Here is a 23,547-nt window from a genome sequence, read left to right as displayed (position 1 = left end):
ATGCTCTGCCAGCCAGGGCAGAAGTGGTCCTGCAGGGCTTGGATGTAAGGGCCCTCTTAGTTTTCCAACCCACAGCCGTGGGGGGACAGAGGTGAGCCGCCACTGCTTCGTCCAGGGGCGGTAGATGCTCGTAACCCTTCTCTTCAGAGCCATCCACAGAGGTGAGAGCTGAAAAATGCGTAGTACATAGGCGGGCAGAATACGGGGCGCGCCACGACTTCGTCAGCTCGTTGTGAACCTCTGGGAAAAACGGTGCAGCGCGTTGACGAGGGGCCTGGCGGGAACCCGGCAGGAACCACTCATCGAGCCTGCTCCGTGATGGCTCCTCTGGTGGAGCCCAATCGAGGTCCAAAACCTCTACAGCTTTCGAGAGGATGCGGAAGAGCTCGGCATCCATACCCGGCTTGCAGTCAATGGGCTCCAGCGAGGAAAGGCGGGCGGGGTCAGAATCACCGGCCCAACCTTCGGTTTCAGAGGCCGCGAGAGACATGAAGTCATCAAGCGGCTCGTCCTCAGAACCGCCAAAAGAGATGTCGCTCGCATCTGCCGAGGGACGCAGCTCAGGGCGGGAGAACAGGACGGGGGACTGCTCTCTCGGGGGAGAGGGTGAGGCACGCGGGGAAGCCGGCGTGACGTCATCCAACTCCGTGCGCTGGGCCGCTCTGCCCCGCTGTCTCTTCCTAGCCGGCTCGCGGGAGGAAAAAGACGGGAGGGCGTGAGCGGCGAGATCGCCTTCACTGAAGGCGGCGATCCGCGAGCGCAGAGAGGCGAGACTCATGTTCTCACAGTGAGAACACGAGGTCCCAGTGAGCGCTGCCTCTGCATGGGGTCTGCCCAGGCAGCCGACACACTCACCGTGTCCGTCGTCATCATGCAGAGGGGCTCTGCATGTGCCACACGAGTGGCGCGGCATTTGTAACAACGCCGCCGCCGTGAAAACGGCGTTTGAGGGGCTCTTTTAGAGCGGCGAGGGCCGCTAGAGCGGTGAAAACCGCTGTTGGAAGCTCTTTTAGAGCGGCAATAAACCGCGGGAAAATCGCTCTTTTAGGCGCGCCGGATGGCGGCAGGAGACGGGCTGGCAGGCGGCCGGAAGCGGGAGGCGGGCGGCTCGAGACGGCGCTCGAGGCGGCAGTCGACGAGGGCGCCGGCGCTTCTTCCTCGGCGAGCTCAGCAGTCCGCTGCGGGAGCCTCTTCGACGGCGGCGAGAGCTTCTTTCCAGGCGAGCTTCTTCAAGGCGGCGAAGGCTTCAGCCGGAGATCAGCGAGGAGCGATGTGAAGTCGTCGCTGAAGGAGAGAGAACTGAAATCCTATGGCGAGACGCCCGCTTATATAGCCCTAAGCCCCGCCCATTTCGGCGGGAATATTCGCGCGCTCTGTCGCCATAGGTCGCGCAGCTATGCCGCGCCGTCATTGGTTCAACAACTTGTCTATGAGTGAACCAATGACGATGCAGTTACACTGCGTTATTGAAAAAGGCTTCAGTAACGGGGAAAAAGGAGACCTTTCCCCATACGCAGTACGAGTGAAGTATCGAAAGGGAACTCAGTGCTGCACATGTATATCACGTGATATCTTACCTGTTCTTTATCTCTTCCCCCGTTTAGTAATATCGTTTTATCAATCAGATAACACAAAACGGCGAGAAAACACCAGAGAGAAAAAAAACAAGTAGCGGTTAACACTGTTTATCAAAGAACACAGACTTTACCAACAAACTTAAACGAAAGATGGTACAGAGCAACAAACACGCAAGTCAGAGGCCAAACAACAAAGCAATGCCGCGTGCCAGAGAGCTCCCGCTTCTTGCACAGGTGCGCTCTTTAATCATCCACTAGGACGCCCTCATTGGTGAAGCCGCGCGTTGTCGTCATCACACGTCACGATGATTGACAAAATATTTGTCCATTCCGGTACCTGCATCACCCTGCTGAAACGAAAGTAAAAACAAAGAGAAAAAGAAAACAAAAAACACACAAAATACCATTCCCAAAAACAAACATGGGACGTAACAGACATGTATCAGAAAAATTGGGAATGTTGGACAATAAATATATAACAGAATATAACAGCTTGATTTTGCAGTGTTCTCTAATGTCTGTTAAAGCAAAAGTGTCTAAAAGTAGGAATTATGGGATAACGGACACAGCAATGCATCATGTATTATAAGATTATGTTTGTAGCGTGATCCATTAAAATGTACTAATATATATATATCAGTGGCGTGCGGCCCATGTAAGCTGCGAATGCTCTGCATACCCAAGCCATTCGTGGACTCGGCAACTAATATTAACATTATAAATTACTATTAAATCCCTTGTTTGATGTGTACCATAAAGCCTACATGATTGGTAATGCATATGTAACTGTCCGTAATTAATTTATTTGCCAAACGACGGTAATTTTCCCTAAATCTGCCAGTTACGGAGACTTCCGGGTAAGCTGATCTGCAGCAGCTTTTGCGCCTTCGCGCTTTTTTTATGGAACGTCATCATTGTAGCGCGTTCTCATTGGTTTGCTGGTCTATTGCAAATTACATGGGCAGGATAAGCTATGAGTGGACCGCTCGCCCAAGAGGAAAAATGAGCTGCTGCCAGATCTCGATCACCGAAAATCACATTGTATTTGATACAAAATTAACTAGACTTAGCCAAATAATTTCAACTTTTTTTTTTAAAGAATAGCCTACTGATATTTTTATTTATTATAGCCTACTTATATTTATTATAATTACATTATTATTATTTTTTATTTATAATTGGCTGCTAATACTAATTGTTATACTTTTTTTAAAATTATTAATTTAAAAGGTACTTTTGGCATACATTTAAATTGACGCCATGGTGTTTTTTATTTGTCGTGTCTGACTTAGATCTGTGTCCTAAACTGATACGTTGAAGTATGTCATTTCTGTGACACTAGCGGCACCTAGCGGATTACAAAAATACAGCATATTTTGCAAACACACTTTTCGCATGTTGCGCCTCCGTCGACTCAAACGTCACAAAAGCTCTTACAAGTGCTTGTGAAGGCATGTCTCAACAGGTAAATATGGGCTACTCTCAATAAAAGTTCCAACATATTAGAAATACTTTTCGCTGTGTTGCTATTTGTCATGAGCAAGCAAATGAGTAAACTAACAGAGAACGTGAGCGTCTCGCATATTAGCTATAAACCCATTCAACGTAACTGCATTGGCCACATTTATTTACATGACGCACCACACAGCATACCCGGTTAAAAAAAGTCACAGCTCGCCACTGATATATATATATAATATATGTATATATATATATATATATATATATATATATATATATATATATATATATATATATATATATATATGAATGATCTTATAGATGATCTTAAATTTATTAATTATTACTTTACTATTAAATGTGTAAAGTTGCATAAAATGGAAATACTCAAAAGTAGGCTAACTACGTTACCTCAGATGATTGAATGGTTGGATTCCACAACTGGTAAAATAAAACGTATATAAGACAATACAACATTTACTGTAGGAGCCATACAATTTACTGGTGACTTGATTTTAAAAAAATTTTCTTTTGCGCTTCTGATTTGGCAGTGAAATTCGGCGATTTTAGGTGCGTAAGATGTGAAGGATTCTATGGTCCAGTTGGCATTTTCACCCCATAATGGTGGCCGTGCTACCAGAGCGCCACCTAGTGGCTCTTTCCCAAGAAGGATCAGAGTTTCGCCTCTTGGTCTAACCCAGAGCCGTTAAATATGAGAGATGCCACATTCTTTGATCTTGCCGCCACGCTGTCAGGTGGTTCATGTAGCTCTCAATAGTTCCAAACATATCCGCGCTGTCAACTAGTTTGAATGGTTTTAAGCGGGACAGACAGCTGTAGCTATATTTGCAGCAATTATCTGCAAATATTCACGCATAATATACATTATTACATTGACACGTTCATTACATACATATAATATCTTTTTTTCTGGGAGCACCGGAAACAGCATTAATCAGTTTTTGTTTAATTTTGGAGGGAAGAGGGGCTGCTCCCATAACATAAAATACATTTACAGCAACAACTTTATTTGCAGCAATTTTTTCGGTAAATATTAACGCATAATATTGATTAAATATTGAATAAAATTGATTACTACGTTGACTACACTTACAGTAGTGTATTCTATCTGGAGAGTGATAGAGGGACGGCATTATAGTTAACAGTGTGGTCTGATGAAATGTACAGGTAACTGGAGAGTTGGTTACTGAATGAATTAACAATGTTCCTAAATACGATCCATAATATTAGTATTTCTGTTAACTGGAATCATTTCAGTATGGTTAATGTACCCCTTCATCCTGTAATCAGAACACACACACACACACACATATATGTATATATATATATATATATATATATATATATATATATATATATATATATATATATATATATATATATATATATATATATATATATATATATATATATGTGTGTGTGTGTGTGTATATACTTTCCGTACCCACTGTGTGTGTGTGTGTATATATATATATATATATATATATATATATATATATATATACACACAGTGGGTACGGAAAGTATTCAGACCCCCTTAAATTTTTCATTCTTTGTTATATTGCAGCCATTTGCTAAAATCATTTGTTCATTTTTTTCCTCATTAATGTACACACAGCACCCCATACTGACCAAAAAAACACAGAATTGTTGACATTTTTGCAGATTTATTAACAAAGAAAAACTGAAATATCACATGGTCCTAAGCAATGTTCCCTCTAAGCTGCGCGCGTGCGCGGCCGCGCAGAAGAAATAATTGCCGCGCAGAGAACAGACATGAAAATGATTGTAGTAGTTTAAATGAGAAATAATTGCAGTGCTCTGGACAACCGCTATAGAGTTGGAACCGGTGAATGCGGTTTACAGGTTTCATAGAAAGAGAACGATTGAGCGCGTGTGAGCTGGCTGGCCCTGAGCCAAATCAGTCGCGGTAAGAATACTGTAATGTTTGCGGACTAAATACATCAATACGAGAGGCAACGCGAAACGGAAAGAAATGTGAAATAACACGTCATGTTTTAATGAAAAGTGGCGGAAGTAACGGATGATGGGCACAGAATGCTAACAAAACTATGAGACATTTACAATCACACTCCCACCACAGGTGTAGCTTGCAAACTCAAAATACATCAGTGATATACCTCAGTTTAAATAGATTTGTGTGTGTGGTGGTGGTGGTGTGGGTTTCAGGGATGTTTAGATAACTATAAAAGAGTTAACGTTCATTTTTCTTAAAAATATTTATCAGTTTAAATGCTTCAGTTTGTTTTCACTATATAATATATTAAAACAAATGTAAGCATTTAAACTGATATAATACTGTATATCAGTTTAAATACTTAAATATTTTATTATATTATTTCTCACAAGGAAATTGTTTAGGGCTCCTTGTCACTAAAAATCTTAACCTCCTGGTATATAAAATCTGGGAAATTCATAAGCAATAAACATGTAATTTTGATGGTTTAACACTGTCTGATGCTAATAATTGACTGTACAAAAACACATTATGGTTGTCCTAAACCATCATTGTAACTGCTCATATTATATTGTTATAAAGAATTGAACTGTCCTGCAGGAGGACAGAAATGATTTTTTAATAGAATTTCTTGGTAAAGACTGGTACAGTTAATACAGCAATGTGAAAAAATCTCAAGTAACCTAAAATGTGCTTAATTTAGTGACTGAACTGCTTGATTTCAAACATATTATTTAATAAATCACTAAGTTACATCAAGGGTCAAATAAAATAGAAACGGCACATTAAAGTTAAATGTTACAGTTGCATGATAAAACCATTTTTGTGTGTGTGTGTGTGTGTGTGTGTGTTACGTTCATTGTACAGGTCTGATATAAAGTATGTTTTTGCTCAGGTGGCCAAAATGTGCGCTCAGCAGAGAAAAGTTTTGCTCAGCGAGAAAAAAAATTAGAGGGAACATTGGTCCTAAGTATTTAGACCCTTTGCTGTGACACTCATATATTTAACTCAGGTGCTGTCCATTTCTTCTGATCATCCTTGAGATGGTTCTACACCTTCATTTGAGTCCAGCTGTGTTTGATTATACTGATTGGACTTGATTAGGAAAGCCACACACCTATCTATATAAGACCTTACAGCTCACAGTGCATGTCAGAGCAAATGAGAATCATGAGGTCAAAGGAACTGCCTGAAGAGCTCAGAGACAGAATTGTGGCAAGGCACAGATCTGGCCAAGGTTACAAAAAAATTCTGCTGCACTTAAGGTTCCTAAGAGCACAGTGGCCTCCATAATCCTTAAATGGAAGACGTTTGGGATGACCAGAACCCTTCCTAGAGCTGGCCGTCCGGCCAAACTGAGCTATCGGGGTAGAAGAGCCTTGGTGAGAGAGGTAAAGAAGAACCCAAAGATCACTGTGGCTGAGCTCCAGAGATGCAGTTGGGAGATGGGAGAAAGTTGTAGAAAGTCAACCATCACTGCAGCCCTCCACCAGTCGGGGCTTTATGGCAGAGTGGCCCGACGGAAGCCTCTCCTCAGTGCAAGACACATGAAAGCCCGCATTGAGTTTGCTAAAAAAACACCTGAAGGACTCCAAGATGGTGAGAAATAAGATTCTCTGGTCTGATTAGACCAAGGTAGAACTTTTTGGCCTTAAGTCTAAGTGGTATGTGTGGAGAAAACCAGGCACTGTTCATCACCTGTCCAATACAGTCCCAACAGTGAAGCATGGTGGTGGCAGCATCATGCTGTGGGGGTGCTTTTCAGCTGCAGGGACAGGACGACTGGTTGCAATCGAGGGAAAGATGAATGCGGCCAAGTACAGGGATATCCTGGACGAAAACCTTCTCCAGAGTGCTCAGGACCTCAGACTGGGCCAAAGGTTTACCTTCCAACAAAACAATGACCCTAAGCACACAGCTAAAATAACGAAGGAGTGGCTTCACAACAACTCCGTGACTGTTCTTGAATGGCCCAGCCAGAGCCCTGACTTAAACCCAATTGAGCATCTCTGGAGAGACCTAAAATTGGCTGTCCACCAACGTTTACCATCCAACCTGACAGAACTAGAGGATCTACAAGGAGGAATGGCAGAGGATCCACAAATCCAGGTTTGAAAAACTTGTTGCATCTTTCCCAAAAAGACTCATGGCTGTATTAGATCAAAAGGGTGCTTCTACTAAATACTGAGCAAAGGGTCTGAATACTTAGGACCATGTGATATTTCAGTTTTTCTTTTTTAATAAATCTGCAAAAATGTCAACAATTCTGTGTTTTTCTGTCAATATGGGGTGTTGTGTGTACATTAATGAGGAAAAAAAATGAACTTAAATGATTTTAGCAAATGGCTGCAATATAACAAAGAGTGAAAAAATTAAGGGGGTCTGAATACTTTCCATACCCACTGTGTGTGTGTGTGTGTGTGTGTGTGTGTGTGTGTGTATTCAATCGTGCAAATAAAGCCCTTTGAAATGAATACTTTTTTTTTTTTTTTTTTGTGCGTGTGTTTAATTTTAGAGGGAAAGGGGCTGCTTCCATAAGGTATACATTTACAGTATGTACTGTATATATTTTTCTTGTGCTTCTATGGTCATAATTACTAACATACTAATGTTGTGTTGTGTTAAGAAGACATTCACATGGACATGCACAACAAGTGAATATCAGTGAATGCCACAAGCTGCTTAGTTTAAGTCAAGAAAGAAGTTTGGTCAACAGTGGAGAATATACAAGGCAACCAATTGCATTCAACAAAAATGGTGGTGAATCGAGAATCAGTCAAATGCTTATACATACATTGATAACAAAAGCATTTTACGCTACAAGTAATGCTATAGTTAGTTGAATTTTTGGGTGAGAGCATTCCACTGCCAGAAGCAGACTGTGGGCCTGTTTCCACCTGGTATTAAGATGTGATCAGATCGGCCAAAACACAAGTGGATGACAGTAAATACAGGTGTAAATGGGGTGTAAAACGGTTTGAGTTTGTCCACTTTCGACCACTTCCAGAACTCATTCGACCGGATTGCTTTCATAGTGTAAACGCTCATGTGGTCGAATGTGTTCAAACAGCCACTAAAGACCGTCTACTGACCTAATGTGTAAACATTATGGGAAGCGCTCTAGCCAGATGGGATTTAATCTTTGTCGGCTGAAGACCCAAGTTTGGTTTGAAGACGAAAAACGTACCAAGCACAATGTTCTCTCACCATTCCTGATTTCTAACACACTCACACACATTGTTCAGTTGGTCTTGCAGCTGTCAGAGCAGAAACGAACACTGATGTTTTCCTGTCATCTCTGGGCGCGTTCATATGTAAACTGCTCAAGCTTATTTTGTCCATTAGATTGAAAGATTAAAAAAAAGCAAAATACATACATTTACCCACCCATAAATCCTCCCCTCGAAGAACAGGAGTGAAAGGAAGACAAAAGAGATGGATTAAAATACCAGGTGTAAACGTGTATGTGTCCTTATGCACTTGTGATCCGATCAACCAAAATGCATCTTAACACCAGGTGGAAACAGGGCCTGTGTCAGAGTCCCCAGAGGAGACCGGGTCTGGAGTCGAATCAAACCTGTTGCTGCTGGAGAGAACTGGGAGTTGTGAAGAAAGAGAAAACAGTGTTAAGGTTAATACATTGAAGGATAGATTAAATACATGTTTTCCAAACATTTTCATGAGATTGACACTACAGAAGTGAGAGTGCACACCTACGGTTAGGTCCATAACTATTTGAACATTTGTCATGATTTCTGTTATTTTGGCTCTGTACCCCAGTACAGATTTTGAAATTAAATGAGGAAAAAATATCTATATACAAACCACTATTGTTATTCAAATTTTTATTCTTCCACACAATAACATTATGGAAGAAGCTGGGAGATTATTTTGCTTATCCAAGAAATTATGCAAATAAGGGAAAATATATATATATATATTTTTTTTATTGCATTATGATGCCGTACAAAGCTCAGCCATAAATTCTGCTTTAATGTTTCTATAATGTTCAGGACTTTTTTTTATGTGGTCATAGAGGTGTACGTTTAATAACATGATTTAGCATTGAGGTCATAGTTTGTGGGGGTGTTTTTCAACGACTCTGGTCTAACCTACTAGACTAACGTTACATCACGTAGTGTAGGCGTACAACTCTCTGTGTGTGTTTTCTGTTTTTGTAAAGTGGGAGAAATACTCGATAATTTCAGATTACATATCATTAAAACAAAAATCATGATATTATCGCTGACAATATATATCGCACAACCCTATTAACGGACTCAATATCAGTAGCGCCTCCTGGCTGTAAGTTTAGGTAGGGCAGATTGTGGGTCTCAGCGCTACTTTATGATAAATATTTTGTAAGCTTTATATCGGGTGTCCAATCCTGCTCCTGGAAGGCCACTGTCCTGCAGCGTTTAGCTCCAACCCTAATTAAACACACCTGAACCAACTAATCAAGGTCTTACTGTAGGCTAGAAACCTCCAAGCAGGTGTGTTGAGGCAAGTTGAAGCTAAACTCTGCAGGACAGTGGCCCTCCAGGACAGAGTTTGGACGCCCCTGCTTTATATCACTGAACACATCAGACACGCTTTTGGCAGAATTCTAATGTCCTTGCATTATTCAGCCTGAGGGTGATGCTCTATTGATGATTGATAGACTTTAGTAAACGTGACAAATGCATAGAATGCCATCTTAGAATTGCCTTAATGTAGTATTTATTGCGTCCAAATGTTGTTTTAGAATATTACAAGTTAGAAGTTTCAGTGAGGAAAACAAAGTCACATCTTTTCTCAGAACAAACATAAAACAAACACAACAGAACTACTGTATGAAGGCTATTCACACGATCATGTTTAAATTAAAAGATTTTTTATACTTTCATTAATCTGATACGCTACTCCACATAGGAAGAACAGATATGCCAACTAGTTACTGACCTAATGCAGACACACATTTGAACCGGACTGATATCGTCTTGGTCTGGAGTGAGGTTTATGTAAGGTAACGTGAAAATAAGCAGGGCCCCTAGCACTAGCTCTGAACTAGCACCCGGTTCGTGCTGGTGGAAAGGGGTCTCTAGCCTGTGGAAAGGCAAACCGGTTCTTAGAAGGCTCGTCAGTTGAACCAACTCCGAACTGGCACTAGCACTAGCTCTGAACTAGCACCCGGTTCGTGCTGGTGGAAAGGGGCCCTGCTTATTTTCACGTTACCTTACATAAACCTCACTCCAAACCAAGACGATATCAGTCCGGTTCAAATGTGTGTCTGCATCAGGTCAGTAACTAGTTGGCATATCTGTTCTTCCTATGTGGAGTAGCGTATCAGATTAATGAAAGTATAAATCTTTCAATTTAAACATGCTCATGTGAATAGCCTTCATACAGTAGTTCTGTTGTGTTTGTTTTATGTTTGTTCTTAGAAAAGATGTGACTTTGTTTTCCTCACTGGAACTTCTAACTTGTAATATTCTAAAACAACATTTGGACGCAATAAATACTATATTAAGGCAATTCTAAGATGGCATTCTATGCGTTTGTTGTGTGTACTAAAGTCTGTCAATCATCGATAGAGCGCCACCCTCAGACTGAATAACGCAAGGACATTAGAATTCTGCCAAAAGTGTGTCTGATGTGTTCAGCGATTACGATATAAAGCAGGGGCATCCAAACTCGGTCCTGGAGGGCCACTGTCCTGCAGAGTTTAGCTCCAACTTGCCTCAACACACCTGCTTGGAGGTTTCTAGCCTATAGTAACCTTGATTAGTTGGTTCAGGTGTGTTTAATTAGGGTTGCAGTTCCTGCAGTTCCGTTTTTCACCACAGATTTACATCATAGACTGTAAAAAAATATGGACGTAGTGTCTGTGACGTCACCCATAGATTTCTGAAGAGCAGATTTGAAGTGAAAATGAGGCCGCAGCCATCTTAGCAGCACGTCACTTAGCAATTGCAGTAAATCAAGGTAAACACAACAACCTTTAAAACATCTACAAACATCTCAGTTAAGCTCAAGTGCTCAAAAAGAGTGTAAGGAAACCAATATCCTTCAGAAAGGTCTCTTCAATATAATGGATACATAAAATAATGTAAGTAAAATTAAAAAAGTCAAAGCCTACTTACTCTGGACGTGCTGGTTTGGGCTCATCACAGGCTGCAACCACGTCCTCATATATGCTCTCAAATATGAAACTCCTGTGATTCAGCAACTACCTGCACATGCTCTAATTTGTGTAAAGTACCTTGACAAGTTTGGGTGAGTAAAGGCAAAGCACACAAGATACAGTTCCTTCAAAGTCTTGTAGATGGCAATATTGCTTTTTTTGTAAAAGAAAAAGTTAGGTGCCATGCAAAATGTAAGAAATAATTGCATAACTCATTACAAATGTATTAGAGTAAAGAGTTCATATTTATTCAAAAATGCAGTCAAGTAGCGAGTAAAAGTTGCTAATAACTTTGATACTCAGAAACAAGTACAAAATATCCATAAATAACCCTCAGTACACTAACCAGGGGAGAGCGGGGCACAACCTAACGCTTTTTGACTTTCTCAGTTTGTGTAAATCTACTCAGGGTTCAGAGAATTAATTTTGTTCCACATTAATTTCACACGTCTGGTACAAATGTGTGGCTTTGTTTAATTAATACAGTGTATACTTTTTTCTTTATTTACCCCAAAAGAAGGGAAGTGAAATGTGACAACATGCCCCATAGGTGGAGCACACTGTAACATGACTGTAACATTTTTTTAGAGATTCAAATTTAAATAATGTTGTAGTTCGACAATGAACACTGCAGAACACAGCTATACAGCCTAGATCAAAACAATACAGACAAACAGCTCAAGAAACACATTCAGACATTCAGAAAAACACAGAGCTGAACTCAACACTTTCCTCCCTCCACTCATAGCTCTCACAGAACACCAGACAAATAGACGAGCCAGTACCATTGCTGAACATTGCTTAAAATAATATTTTATGAATGTTCAGGTTCTTCCTCTCAGTCTTTATTCACCTTTTTTCCATGGTATCTCAACAGACAGTTGTAAAAGTTAATTATGCCAATTGTAACTGTATAGAATAGCATAGTTCTAATAGCGGGTCACATTGTAATGCAGTGTTACAACGAATCCTATCTGCGCAACTGGAATTTAAACTTGGTTAGTGTCTTCTGCTAGTTAGTGAAACATTAAAGAACTAACAGATTGGAGATTAAAATAATATCAGATTTATCTAATTTTAAATAAACAAAAATATATAGATGAAAAATTAACACTTTTGCTATTTTTAAATAAATGTTCAGTGATATCTTCCAAAGGTTTTTGAATTTTGGCGCAGTTTTTTTCTCTATATTTTGCTGATATGGCATCTAAATACACTAATTTTCATCATGCTTGCATGTGTGGAAGTATTTAAACCATGTGTGTTACAACTAACTCCACGTTAGGTTGTGTCCCACGCTTCCCTAATTACATTTACACAAACACACTCCTGGTTTTGGGAAACAGACTGTAATTTTAGGATGATTCATACAATTGTTTCTACAAGGTTTATGATGCTTTTGGGAAATGTGGCCCTGTAAGTTTTGATCTGAGAGAGTGAAGAGTGTGTCATTGTTCTCTACAGGTTGATGGATTGTGGTGTCACAGATGAAGGTTGTGCTGCTCTGGCTTCAGCTCTAAGATCAAACCCCTTACACCTGAGACAACTGAATCTGTCTAGGAATAATCTAGGAGACTTGGCAGTAAAGCTGCTTTCTGCTGTACTGGAGAATCCTCACTGTAAACTGGAGGATCTGAGGTAAGATCATTTTTCTGATAGTCACTTGATCTGGTGCTCAGAGAGACATATTTTTAAATAGTTCATAGTGAGACCAAAATTAAACTAATGAAATAATAAAGAGTACACAAACAAATAAACTCTATCAATAAACATGATGATGAAAAAATAGGTTCAGAAAGAGAAGCAAAATGAAGAATGTTAATTTATGATAACTGAAGAGGAATCTCATTAACACTCTGAGGTCTGAGTTATCGCCGGCGATACCACCGCGGTTTTTTTCTTACCAGTGTGAAAGAGACTCAAAATACTCCGTCAATGTTGCACATACAATTAAGAGTTATACACCATTTTAATCTATTGAATATCTTCTTTTATTTGTGTACACTCAGAGTAAAAACAAAATGTTGTGCTTTTTGCAAAATAAAGAAAACTAACATGATGCGTGATCTCTCGTCTCCCTCTGAACAAAGTCCAATCTGATAGGTCTCAGAAAATGAACTGTAACTTAGTGAATACTAATCACAAAAAAATTAGACTTATGTCTAAAAAAAACCGTTGAAATGTCAGGTTTTAAATCGTGTAAGTCAAATCGAAAACAAACATTCTGTGTTTATGTAATCTGTATGAAAAGAGAGCCATGTCAGAAGTCAGAGATTCAGCTCATTACCCGCTAATGCGGCCACGCCCACGGAGCCAGCGCTATTCAGACGTAAATTCAGTCAATACATGCATACATCGTCTCAATCGTGTATTTATTGTCTTGAAAAGTGTTTTGAATAGCCATAGTTAGCGATCTCTGGCATCTGTTAGTTCAGTTAGTTCCTGGATTGCCTATTCTTCTTTAGTGCTCAGGCATTTGTGGACTAAAGGTGCACAGAGCGCCCTCTGGCTGCAAGTATGAATTGAAAACACAGTATCCAGCACTCATAGTAATGACAATAAATCCTGAATAAATATTACTCCTCTGTATAGAAAATTGACATAAACATATGAGAATCCATCAATATTTCTCCAAATGTGCATGCTTTTAAGCTAAAAGCCTATATGAAATACCATAGAGGTAACATAATTGTTCAGACACTTTGCATCACAGAAATACATTATATTTTAAAGAATATAATAGAATACCATTATTTTAAATTGTAATAATATTTCACAGTATTGCTGTTTTTTCTGTATGTTTGATTTACACCATCATGAGCTTTGAGACATGATCAACAGAGGGGTTTTTCACAGCTTACCTGTCTGAAAGAGCTCATTATTTATGCAGCTCATTAGAGCTCTTTATGCGATTCTTTTGTCTTCTCAGGTGAGAATCACCCATTATTCATGATGATTCATGCCTCCACGCATACTGTGTTTCTTGACCAAAGATGTTTTAGAAAATTTAAATCTCTCTATTGTTTTATATGAAGGAGTAGGAAGGATAATTTTTACATAATTTTGAAGCAAAAACTCTAGTCTACAATCTCCAATACCCAGAAGTCTTGTGAACACAGATTTAATATTATTTTTTTGGCCTTATTTCAGTGACTTAAGTTTTTTGTTTTTTCAATAACCACGCATAAACGTTATTCCTTCAAAAACACAAACATGTACATACATGTTCCTCACATATTATGGTAGACTAGTTTGTGCTGAATACAGTGTAATGACACTTTTGTCATTTATATGTTTATGAACAACTGAAAAAAGCACAAATGTCAGGGCATGTCAAAACTTCTCCAGGCCCCAAATCAGCCTCAGACTCCAGAGGGTTAAATTCACATGATATTGTCTGTTTCCATCTATAACACTGTTAGTGTGAACATGATTAGATGAATATTAGCTACATTATATCATACAGAGATGCTTTATTAGTTATCTTTAAAACATATGGGCTTCTGAGAGAGTGAAGACTGTGTCATTGTTCTCTACAGCTTGAGTTGTGGTGTCACAGATGAAGGTTGTGCTGCTCTGGCTTCAGCTCTGAGATCAAACCCCTCACACCTGAGAAAACTGAATCTGTCTGTGAATAAACTAGGAGACTCGGGAGTGAAGCTGCTTTCTGCTGTACTGGAGAATCCTCACTGTAAACTGGAGGATCTGAGGTAAGATTCTCACATGAAACTGTGTCACTGTGAATTTTGCAATTTCAATAATTCATAAAGTAACATTAAAATAGAATAAAATGCAGGGAAAACTATTATTACATGAATTCATTCAAATTACCATTCATCAATTTAATGGGTTAGTTCACTCAAAAATGACTCAAAAATGATTTTTTCCCCAACCTTTTTTTCCACGATTAATCACATCCAAAATAAAAGTTTGTTTACATTATATGTGTGTGTGAACTGTGTATATTTCTTTTGTATTTATACATACACATGTATTTTTAAAAGAACAATATAAAAATATAAAAATCAATAAATATTTATAATTTAAATTATATAAATATATACATGTAAATATTTCTTAAATGTATACATGTATGTGTTTATAAATAAAAAAAATACACAGTACACACACATATATTATGTAAACAAACTTTTATTTTGGATGTGATTAATCGTTGAACAGCTCTAGATAAACCATATATTGTTGCAATCATGTGTTTATTGTCTCCAAAACATCTCTATCTGCATGTTATAGTGATCTCTGGAAGCATTGTTTATGTTAAGAGATTTCCTGGAATGTCACATGATATGGCTGTACTTCTGGTCTCACTCTTTGGGCCCTATCGTAAACCCAGCGTGAGTGTTTTTTGCTAGTTTCAGCCTGATGCAGTTATCATTTACACATCCTGCGTCACTTTGTGTAAATAGCAAATGCATTTGTGCGATTTGCGGGTCTGCTGATCTGAAAATGAGGTGTGTTCAGGCACATTGTTGGCGTGTTACTATTTGAGGCAAATGAAATAGACTGCGCCATTGACCAACTGAAACCTGGTCTAAAGTCAATGTCGCAATATTTGTTTTGTTATTTAAAGAGCGCGTTAGTAATATGCACCTATATGTGGGTGCACAACGCGTGTATACTCTGATTATTACACACACAGGCAAATATTAAATAATAATATTTGTAATTACAATGTAAGAGATTATTATTGTGTGCATAAAGATGAAAATGCTTTGGTGGAATCCGGCTTTTCCTGTAGATGGTCTGCTCGCTTTAACTTCGCGCACGAGCAGATCCGTTTCCTCACTAGAGAAGTGTTCAGTTTTTCTGTAAATATTATTCCACTCTATAGAAATTTGATGTAAACATATGATAATCTATCAATATTTCTCCAAATGTGAACTAAAAGCCCTGAGAGACGTTGTTTTGTCAACCATTTTCATAAGGACCGGACAGGAGTATTTTTCTGAATGGATGCTGCTGATGCTCATAATTCATATTAAAGGCATTGAATCTGTTTTTAATTTTCATAACTCCTGACACAAATTAAGACATAACTGGCACTAAAAGTTTTTCAGAATAAAATAAAGGTCAAATACTGAAGCTTGAGTCTGAGATCTTGTTAATGATGTATAGTTTGTCGAGGTAATTACAATCATTTACATTAAAACTTTGAACTAATATTAACAGAGTGCTTCAGTGCATCGACGTCCAGATGAAGCTTAAAGGGTTAGTTCACCCAAAAATGAAAACATTTAAAACATTGCTTCGGAGCTTTACAAATCGATTTACGCAGATTTGAAACGATGCTGCCCGCGGGGAAATATGCTTTCAATTCATGGAAATTTTGCTGCTATTTTGTTTTCAAAGAAGAAAATGCATACAGCATGGTTGTACAGTGCAAATATATATATATATATTTCTGTGTATTCCCAAGTTGTGGAAATGAGACATGATTGCTTAGTTTTAATAGGTTTTAAAGGTAACCAAATTGCTAAACATTAAAATTAAAGCAGAACAAATATAATGTCTCGGTTACAAAGGTAACCCTCGTTCCCTGAAGGAGGGAATGGAGACATACGTCGGACAGACCGACGAATAGGAATCTCGCTAGAGAGGCCAATCTGCTTCGAGTGTAACTAAAATGAGCCAATGCACATTGGCATGCAATCATATGCAGCAGGTGCGTTGCACCTTCAGCTTTTCGCTTCGGAGCCGAACAGGTTAGGTGGCAGCATCAGCGGGGTACAGCGACTGTGGCGACGGGACGTACGTCTCCGTTCCCTCCTTCAGGGAACAAGGGTTACCTTTGTAACCGAGACGTTCCTATTCAGTCGGTCAAGTTCGACTTACGTCAGACAGACAGACGAATAAGAATCCCTACCAAAGTGCCACAGGAGCTGCCCCCTTCCAGCGCTCTGTTGCAAGCCTCCTGTACCCCCTTGCCTAAGGACGGTGGGACAGGGCTAACACAGAGAGTGTTGATCACTGCTGTTCCCCAAAAAAACCCATTCAGTGAGACTATTGGATAACACTTGGTAAAGCGTACCCTTTCGCTGGGAAAGGAACGCTGTGGAAGCCACATCCTTCCCTGAAGGAGTTATGTGGAGAAGTACATATGGACTAACCCTGTAGGACTGTACTACATATGGAAGTACTGGGGTGACTCCAACCTGATGAGAGGTGGGTTCTCCCAGAGGGAAAGACACGGGCTTCGTTTAGGAGCAACCGTGGAACTACACATATGAGATCCCTGTAGGGTCACACATATGGTACCCAGCCTAAAACTGGTTCTCAAGGATACAACGGAGTATAGGCCTGGCGCCAGACGCTCCGCCACGTCCGGCTGCCAAGGGGAGATCGGAGGACTCAACAGGGTCTGCCTTGTAGGGACTCTCTGGAGTAATAAGCACATGTAAGCGCAGCAAGCCGACACTAAGCTGAAGCCTCTCCATGCTTCTGACCTGAGGTGAGAACACCGGAGGAGACCGGCTCGACACAAAGGCTATAGAATCTAGCGAACGTGTAGGTGTCGCCCAGTCCACAGCTCTACAAATGTCTATCAGCGAGGCGCCACGAGCCAGCGCCCAGGAGGATGCAGCACCTCTCGTAGAGTGAGCATGCAACCTGAGCAGGCAGGGCACGCCTTGTGCTTGGTAAGCCAAGGCGATGGCGTCCACTATCCAGTTGGCCATCCTCTGCTTGGAGACAGCCTTTCTCTTCTGCTGGCCTCCGTAACAGACAAACAGCTGGTCTGAGGTCCTGAGGCTTTGAGTTCTGTCTATGTACAGTCGCAGAGTGCGGACTGGACAGAGCAAAGCCAGGGCTGGGTCTGTCTCCTCCGGGGGCAGCGCTTGCAGGCTCACTACCTGCATTGTAAAAAGCGATCAGTTGGATCAACTTAAAAAAATTATTTAAATTGTTAACACCTAAATAAATTAAGTTTTCTGAACTTAATGTATTACTTTTTCTCAACTTAATTTATTACTTTATATCAACTTAATTTCATTAGGTCAATCACACTTATATTATTTGAGTTTTCTCAATCCTATTATTTACATTAGACCAGCTTAATTTTACTGCATTCCAACTTAAATGTTAATTTTTCCCAAATTTTTTGCTAAGTACTCTGTACTGGACTGAACACTTTATGCCCGAAACTATTATACTATTATATATAGGGACAGAAAGCTCTCAGAATAGTAATACTTTTATTATTCTTAAGATGAACTAAAGTTTTATGGGTTTAGGTTTGTTTTTAAATGTTCATAAAACTGTCCAGTTGTTGGTTTGTATGTGTATGTCTAGTACAAATGTAGTTACATGAATGTCCAGCTGTTGTTTGCAAATTGCTTGGTTCACTTTGATTTGTGCAAGGGTAATCACCTTTAAAGGGTTAGTTCACCCAAAAATGAAAATTCTGTCATTTATTACTCACCCTTGTGTCGTTCCACATCCATAAGACCTTTGTTCATCTTCGAAACTCAAATGAATATCTTTTCGATGAATTCTGAGAGCTTTCTGTCCCTTTATAGTGATCCAACGCAACTACCACTTTCAAGGTCCAGAAAGGTAAGAAAGACATCATTAAAGTAATCCATGTGACTCCAGTGGTTTAACCTCAATTTTATGAAGTGACAAGTGCTTTGTTTACACACACACAAAAAAAGTTTTACCTCTTTACTTACGAAAATATTGATCTGCAGCATGTATTCACAAGAGCACCACGACATATGCGTTTTGTGTTCGCACAAGAGTTGATGTTGCGTGAATGTGCTGAATGTGCTTAATATTTTGTAAATAAAGTAGTAAATTATGTTTTTTTTTGTTGTTGTTGCACAAAGCACTTGTGACGCTTCATAAAATTGAGGTTAAACCACTGGAGTCACATGGATTACTTTAATGATGTCTTTCTTACCTTTCTGGACCTTGAAAGCGGTAGTTGCGTTGGATCACTATAAAGGGACAGAAAGCTCTCAGAATTCATCAAAAAGATATTCATTTGTGTTTCAAAGATGAACAAAGGTCTTATGGATGTGGAATGACACGAGGGTGAGTAATAAATGACAGAATTTTCATTTTTGGGTGAACTAACCCTTTAAAGGTGATTACCCTTGCACAAATCAAAGTGAAACAAGCAATTCTCAAACAACAACTGGACATCCATATAACTACATATTCGTACTAGACATACACATACAAACCAACAACTGGATAGTCTTACAAACATTCAACAATTGAAACATCAACATTCTTTCAAACACAGACTAGACATATGTACATTCAAACATGATCACTGCAAATTCACTGTAATCTACTGAAAAAAGTTTTAATTTTGGTGACATATTGTGCTGATCAAGCAGCAAGAATACTTTCTGGAACACCTCAAAAATAAATTGAAGGGGTTTCGGATAAGCCAAGCTGATGATGTATATCATACCCAGAAGCAGGGTGTGCAAGTCTGTTGATTCAAAACTTTAAGTCCCTCGATCACAATGTCAGCAGGTGGTTCATGAAGTTCTCCACCCTCCTTCCGAATAATGAACACTGCCATGGTGAGCTGCTCCTCATAATCATCTGTCTGGTTATCCTAAAATTGTGGAGAAAAAAAAGGTCCCATTGCCTTTTGCCAGCATAACTACAAAATACACAAATTTAGACTTTTTTTCAGAAACTAAATCAAAATAGAATATTCTTACGTTCAACTCAGAAGGTACTCCTTGATGAGGTATTCAGGATTTTCTCCCAGGAAAAAGATAAGGGCCTACAGGACACACTCTTCTGAAGTGAATGTTTTCAGTCTGTGATAAAGCAACTGTGATTATTTTTCTTATTTAAAAAAAAAAATCTGAATAATCTGTAATAATCAGATTTTGCAGATTTAATTTAGTCTTAAAATAAAACATGCATCTACAAATCATAAATTAGTTTTACATCCTAATATATTTAATCATTCTTGATTAATGGGATGAAAATTAGCTGTTAATTTACTCACCTTCGCCATCCAAGATGTAGGTGACTTTTTTTCTTCAGCAGAGCAGTAAAGAAGATCTTTAGCTGGAACTGTGATCCTCTGTGATTCATATAATGCAAGTCAATGGCTACAGTCACGTTGAGAGTCAAAAAAAAAATATATACAGGCAAAAAAATAATAATAATAATACAGAACATATATTTTCAGAAAAACAAAAGTCATATGCATTTGAAAGTAAGTTTTTTTTCTCCTGGTCTTCATCATTTTGGTCGAAAAAAATAGATGAATAAATTAGAACTGACATGATACAGACAAATATTACTTTAAAAACTAATCTCAATATTATAATGCGAGAATTCCCTCAGCCTCGACTCGAGCGTTTTCTCCCGCTTCCCGCGCACTTCCTGCCCGCAGCATTTCAAATATCACCCGCTGCATACACGGCATTTATTTGATCAATATTTATAAACTTACTCCCAAGGTCCAAACTAAATACATTTAAAAAAATGATTAAATGCATCATCTTGTATAAATCAGAGCTAACGTGACAACGACAAATAAAAGAACTGACAAACACATTACTTTCAAAACTAAACTCAGTAACGTTAATTGTAATGCGAGAATCCCCTCAGCCTCGAGCATCCCTCCCGCTCCCCGCGCACTTCCCGCCAGCAGCTTTTCAAATATCACGCGCTGCATACACGGTAAAGGAGACATTTATTAAAATGATTAAAATGATTAAATATTTAATGATTATGATTTAAATAATTTAAAATGATTTATAAACATACTCTCAAGGTCCAAACTGAATACATTTCTATAAAACAAACGAGTAAATGCAACATCTTGTATAGAAAATGTTCAGTTAGCACTAACCTGTATACTGTAAAAGACGGCGCAAATTGTTAGTCACGATTACGTTAGTATTTATGTTCACAAATTACGTTAATTAACTCATAAACAAATAAAACACGTTCAACCTTTGCATTATCGAGTATATTAATAAAAACGCCGGTGCGTTTTGCAGGATTTTTTTCACATTGCAGCAAAACAGACTTAAAATACTCCGTCATTTCTTGTCATAGAGACATAAGTAATATATCAATTGAAACTATAGAATGTCTTCTTTTATTTGTGTACACTCAGAGTAAAAACACAATGTTGTGCTTTTTGTAAAATAAAGAAAACTAACATGATGCGTGATCTCTCCTCTCCCTCTGAACGAACTCCAATCTGATAATTCTCAGAAAATGAACTGTAACTTATGAATACTAATGACAAAAAAAATGATACTTACGTCTAAAGAAACGTTGAAATGTCAGGTTTTAAATCGTGTAAGTCAAATCAAAAACAAACATTCTGTGTTTATGTAATCTGTATGAAAAGAGAGCCATGTCAGAAGTCCGTGATTCAGCTCATTACCCGCTAATGCGGCCACGCCCACGGAGCTAGCGCTATTCAGAGGCAAATTCAGAGGCAATACATGCATTCATTGTCTCAATCGTGTATTTATTGTCTTGAAAAGTGTTTATTTGGATGGTAAAGCCATGGTTAGCGATCTCTAGAAGACATGCCGTTAGTTCCTAGTTCCTTTTCTTCTTTATATGAATTTGTGGCCTAAAGGTGTACAGAGCGCCCTCCGGCTGCAAGTATGAATTAAAAACACCATTCCTGAAATGTCCTCTTCTTCTTTAGAATAATTTGTGGACTAAATGTGCACAGAGAGCGCCCTCCGGCTGCAAGTATGAATTAAAAACACAGTATCCACCACTCATAGTGATGACAATAAATATTACTTCTCAGTATAGAAAATTGACATAAATATATAAGAATCCATCAATATTTCTCCAAATGTGCATGCTTTTAAGCTAAAAGCCTATATGAAATGCCACAGAGGTAACATAATTGTTCAGACACTTTGCATCACAGAAATAAATTATATTTTAAAGAATATAATAGAATACAATTATTTTAAATTGTAATAATATTTCACAGTATTGCTGTTTATGATGAGCTGAGACATGATTACAGAGGTTTTTTTCACAGCCTACCTGACTGAAAGGCCTCATTAATATGCAAGTCATTTCAGGTCATTATTATGCAATTCTTTTGTCTTCTCAGGTGTAAATGGCCCATTATTCATGCAGATTCACGCCTCCACGCATACTGTGTTTCATGACAAAAAGTGTTTTACAAAAACTAAATCAATATATTGTTTTATATGAAAGAGTAGTCAGCATAATTTTTACATAATTCTGAAGCAAAAACTCTAGTCTACAACCTCCAATAACCAGAAGTCTTGTGAACACAGATTTAATATACTTTTTTTGGCCTTATTTCAGTGACTTAAGTTTTTTGTTTTTTCAATAACCACGCATAAACATTATTCCTTCAAAAATGTTCCTCACATATTATTGTAGCCTAGTTTGTGCTGAATACAGTGTAATGACACTTTTGTCATTTATATGTTTATGAACAACTGAAAAAAGCACAAATGTCAGGGCATGTCAAAACTTCTCCAAGCCCCAAATCAGCCTCAGACTCCAGAGGGTTAATTCATCCGAGTCAGGGGAAAAGAAAATGGCCGTCGACTCGCAATTTTCAGAACAGGCTCGTGCGTCATGATGTCAGAAAAAAAAAAGTCTGACACGGAGTCCTTAAAGGGAAGTTATACGTTGACTAAAAGTGAGACATTTGAGTAGTTGTGAATTTCTACGTGTTTAAGTTGAAAGAGTGTACAATAATGCGTTACAATTCGGAAAGCAGAAAGACAAAGTAATTAGACTAAAATAGTTATAGCAATCCAACTTACACCCACATTCACTTTTTACAGTGTGGTCCCTGAAGGGAGTGGTAGGAACCTTGGGCACATAGCCAGGCTGGGGTCTCAGTACCACGTGGCCGTCACCCGGCCCGAACTCTAGGCACAATTCGTCGACCAAAAATGACTGCAGGTTCCCTACCCTCTTGATGGAGACCAATGGGTAACACTTTATTTTAAGGATCAGAAATTAGACACTAATTAATGACTAATAACTGCATTTGTAAGTGACTAGTTATGTACTTGTATGCCATTACAAGCTATTTATAAGGCCTTTATTGGCTGTCGTCTTATTTTTGTCTTATAGCCCCTTTATACTTGTTTCTGTCCTAACAATGTACTAATTAGCTAAAATTAAAACAAACTAATAGGTTGTATTGTGTCAATTACACACTTTATAAGTTTCCAATACACTGTGTGAATATGTAGCTTATAAGTATGAAATAAATATAGAATGGGCATTTCAACACAGACATTTAAATTTGCAGAGAAACACTGTCTTTCTAGCAATTGTTATATACTAACAAATTATTTATAACTGAAATATTCCCT

General features: G+C 38.7%; 2 protein-coding genes across 6 annotated transcripts in view; both read left to right on the top strand.

Annotated features, from left to right (window-relative positions):
* The window catches only part of LOC137007107 (NACHT, LRR and PYD domains-containing protein 12-like), a 301,858-nt gene that overhangs the window by 10,435 nt on the left and 267,876 nt on the right, over nucleotides 1-23,547 (top strand). The gene's annotated exons all lie outside the window — the stretch shown is intronic.
* The window catches only part of LOC137007090 (NACHT, LRR and PYD domains-containing protein 3-like), a 59,650-nt gene that overhangs the window by 8,458 nt on the left and 27,645 nt on the right, over nucleotides 1-23,547 (top strand). The window contains exons 4-5 of the mRNA XM_067368388.1: nucleotides 12,665-12,838; nucleotides 14,740-14,910. Coding sequence (XP_067224489.1) covers nucleotides 12,665-12,838; nucleotides 14,740-14,910 — 345 coding nt within the window. The remainder of the gene's footprint in view (nucleotides 1-12,664; nucleotides 12,839-14,739; nucleotides 14,911-23,547) is intronic.

This window comes from Chanodichthys erythropterus, chromosome 18 (assembly GCF_024489055.1).
Source record: "Chanodichthys erythropterus isolate Z2021 chromosome 18, ASM2448905v1, whole genome shotgun sequence".
Classification (NCBI taxonomy): Eukaryota; Metazoa; Chordata; class Actinopteri; order Cypriniformes; family Xenocyprididae; genus Chanodichthys; species Chanodichthys erythropterus.
This window is presented reverse-complemented; position numbering and strand designations above follow the sequence as displayed.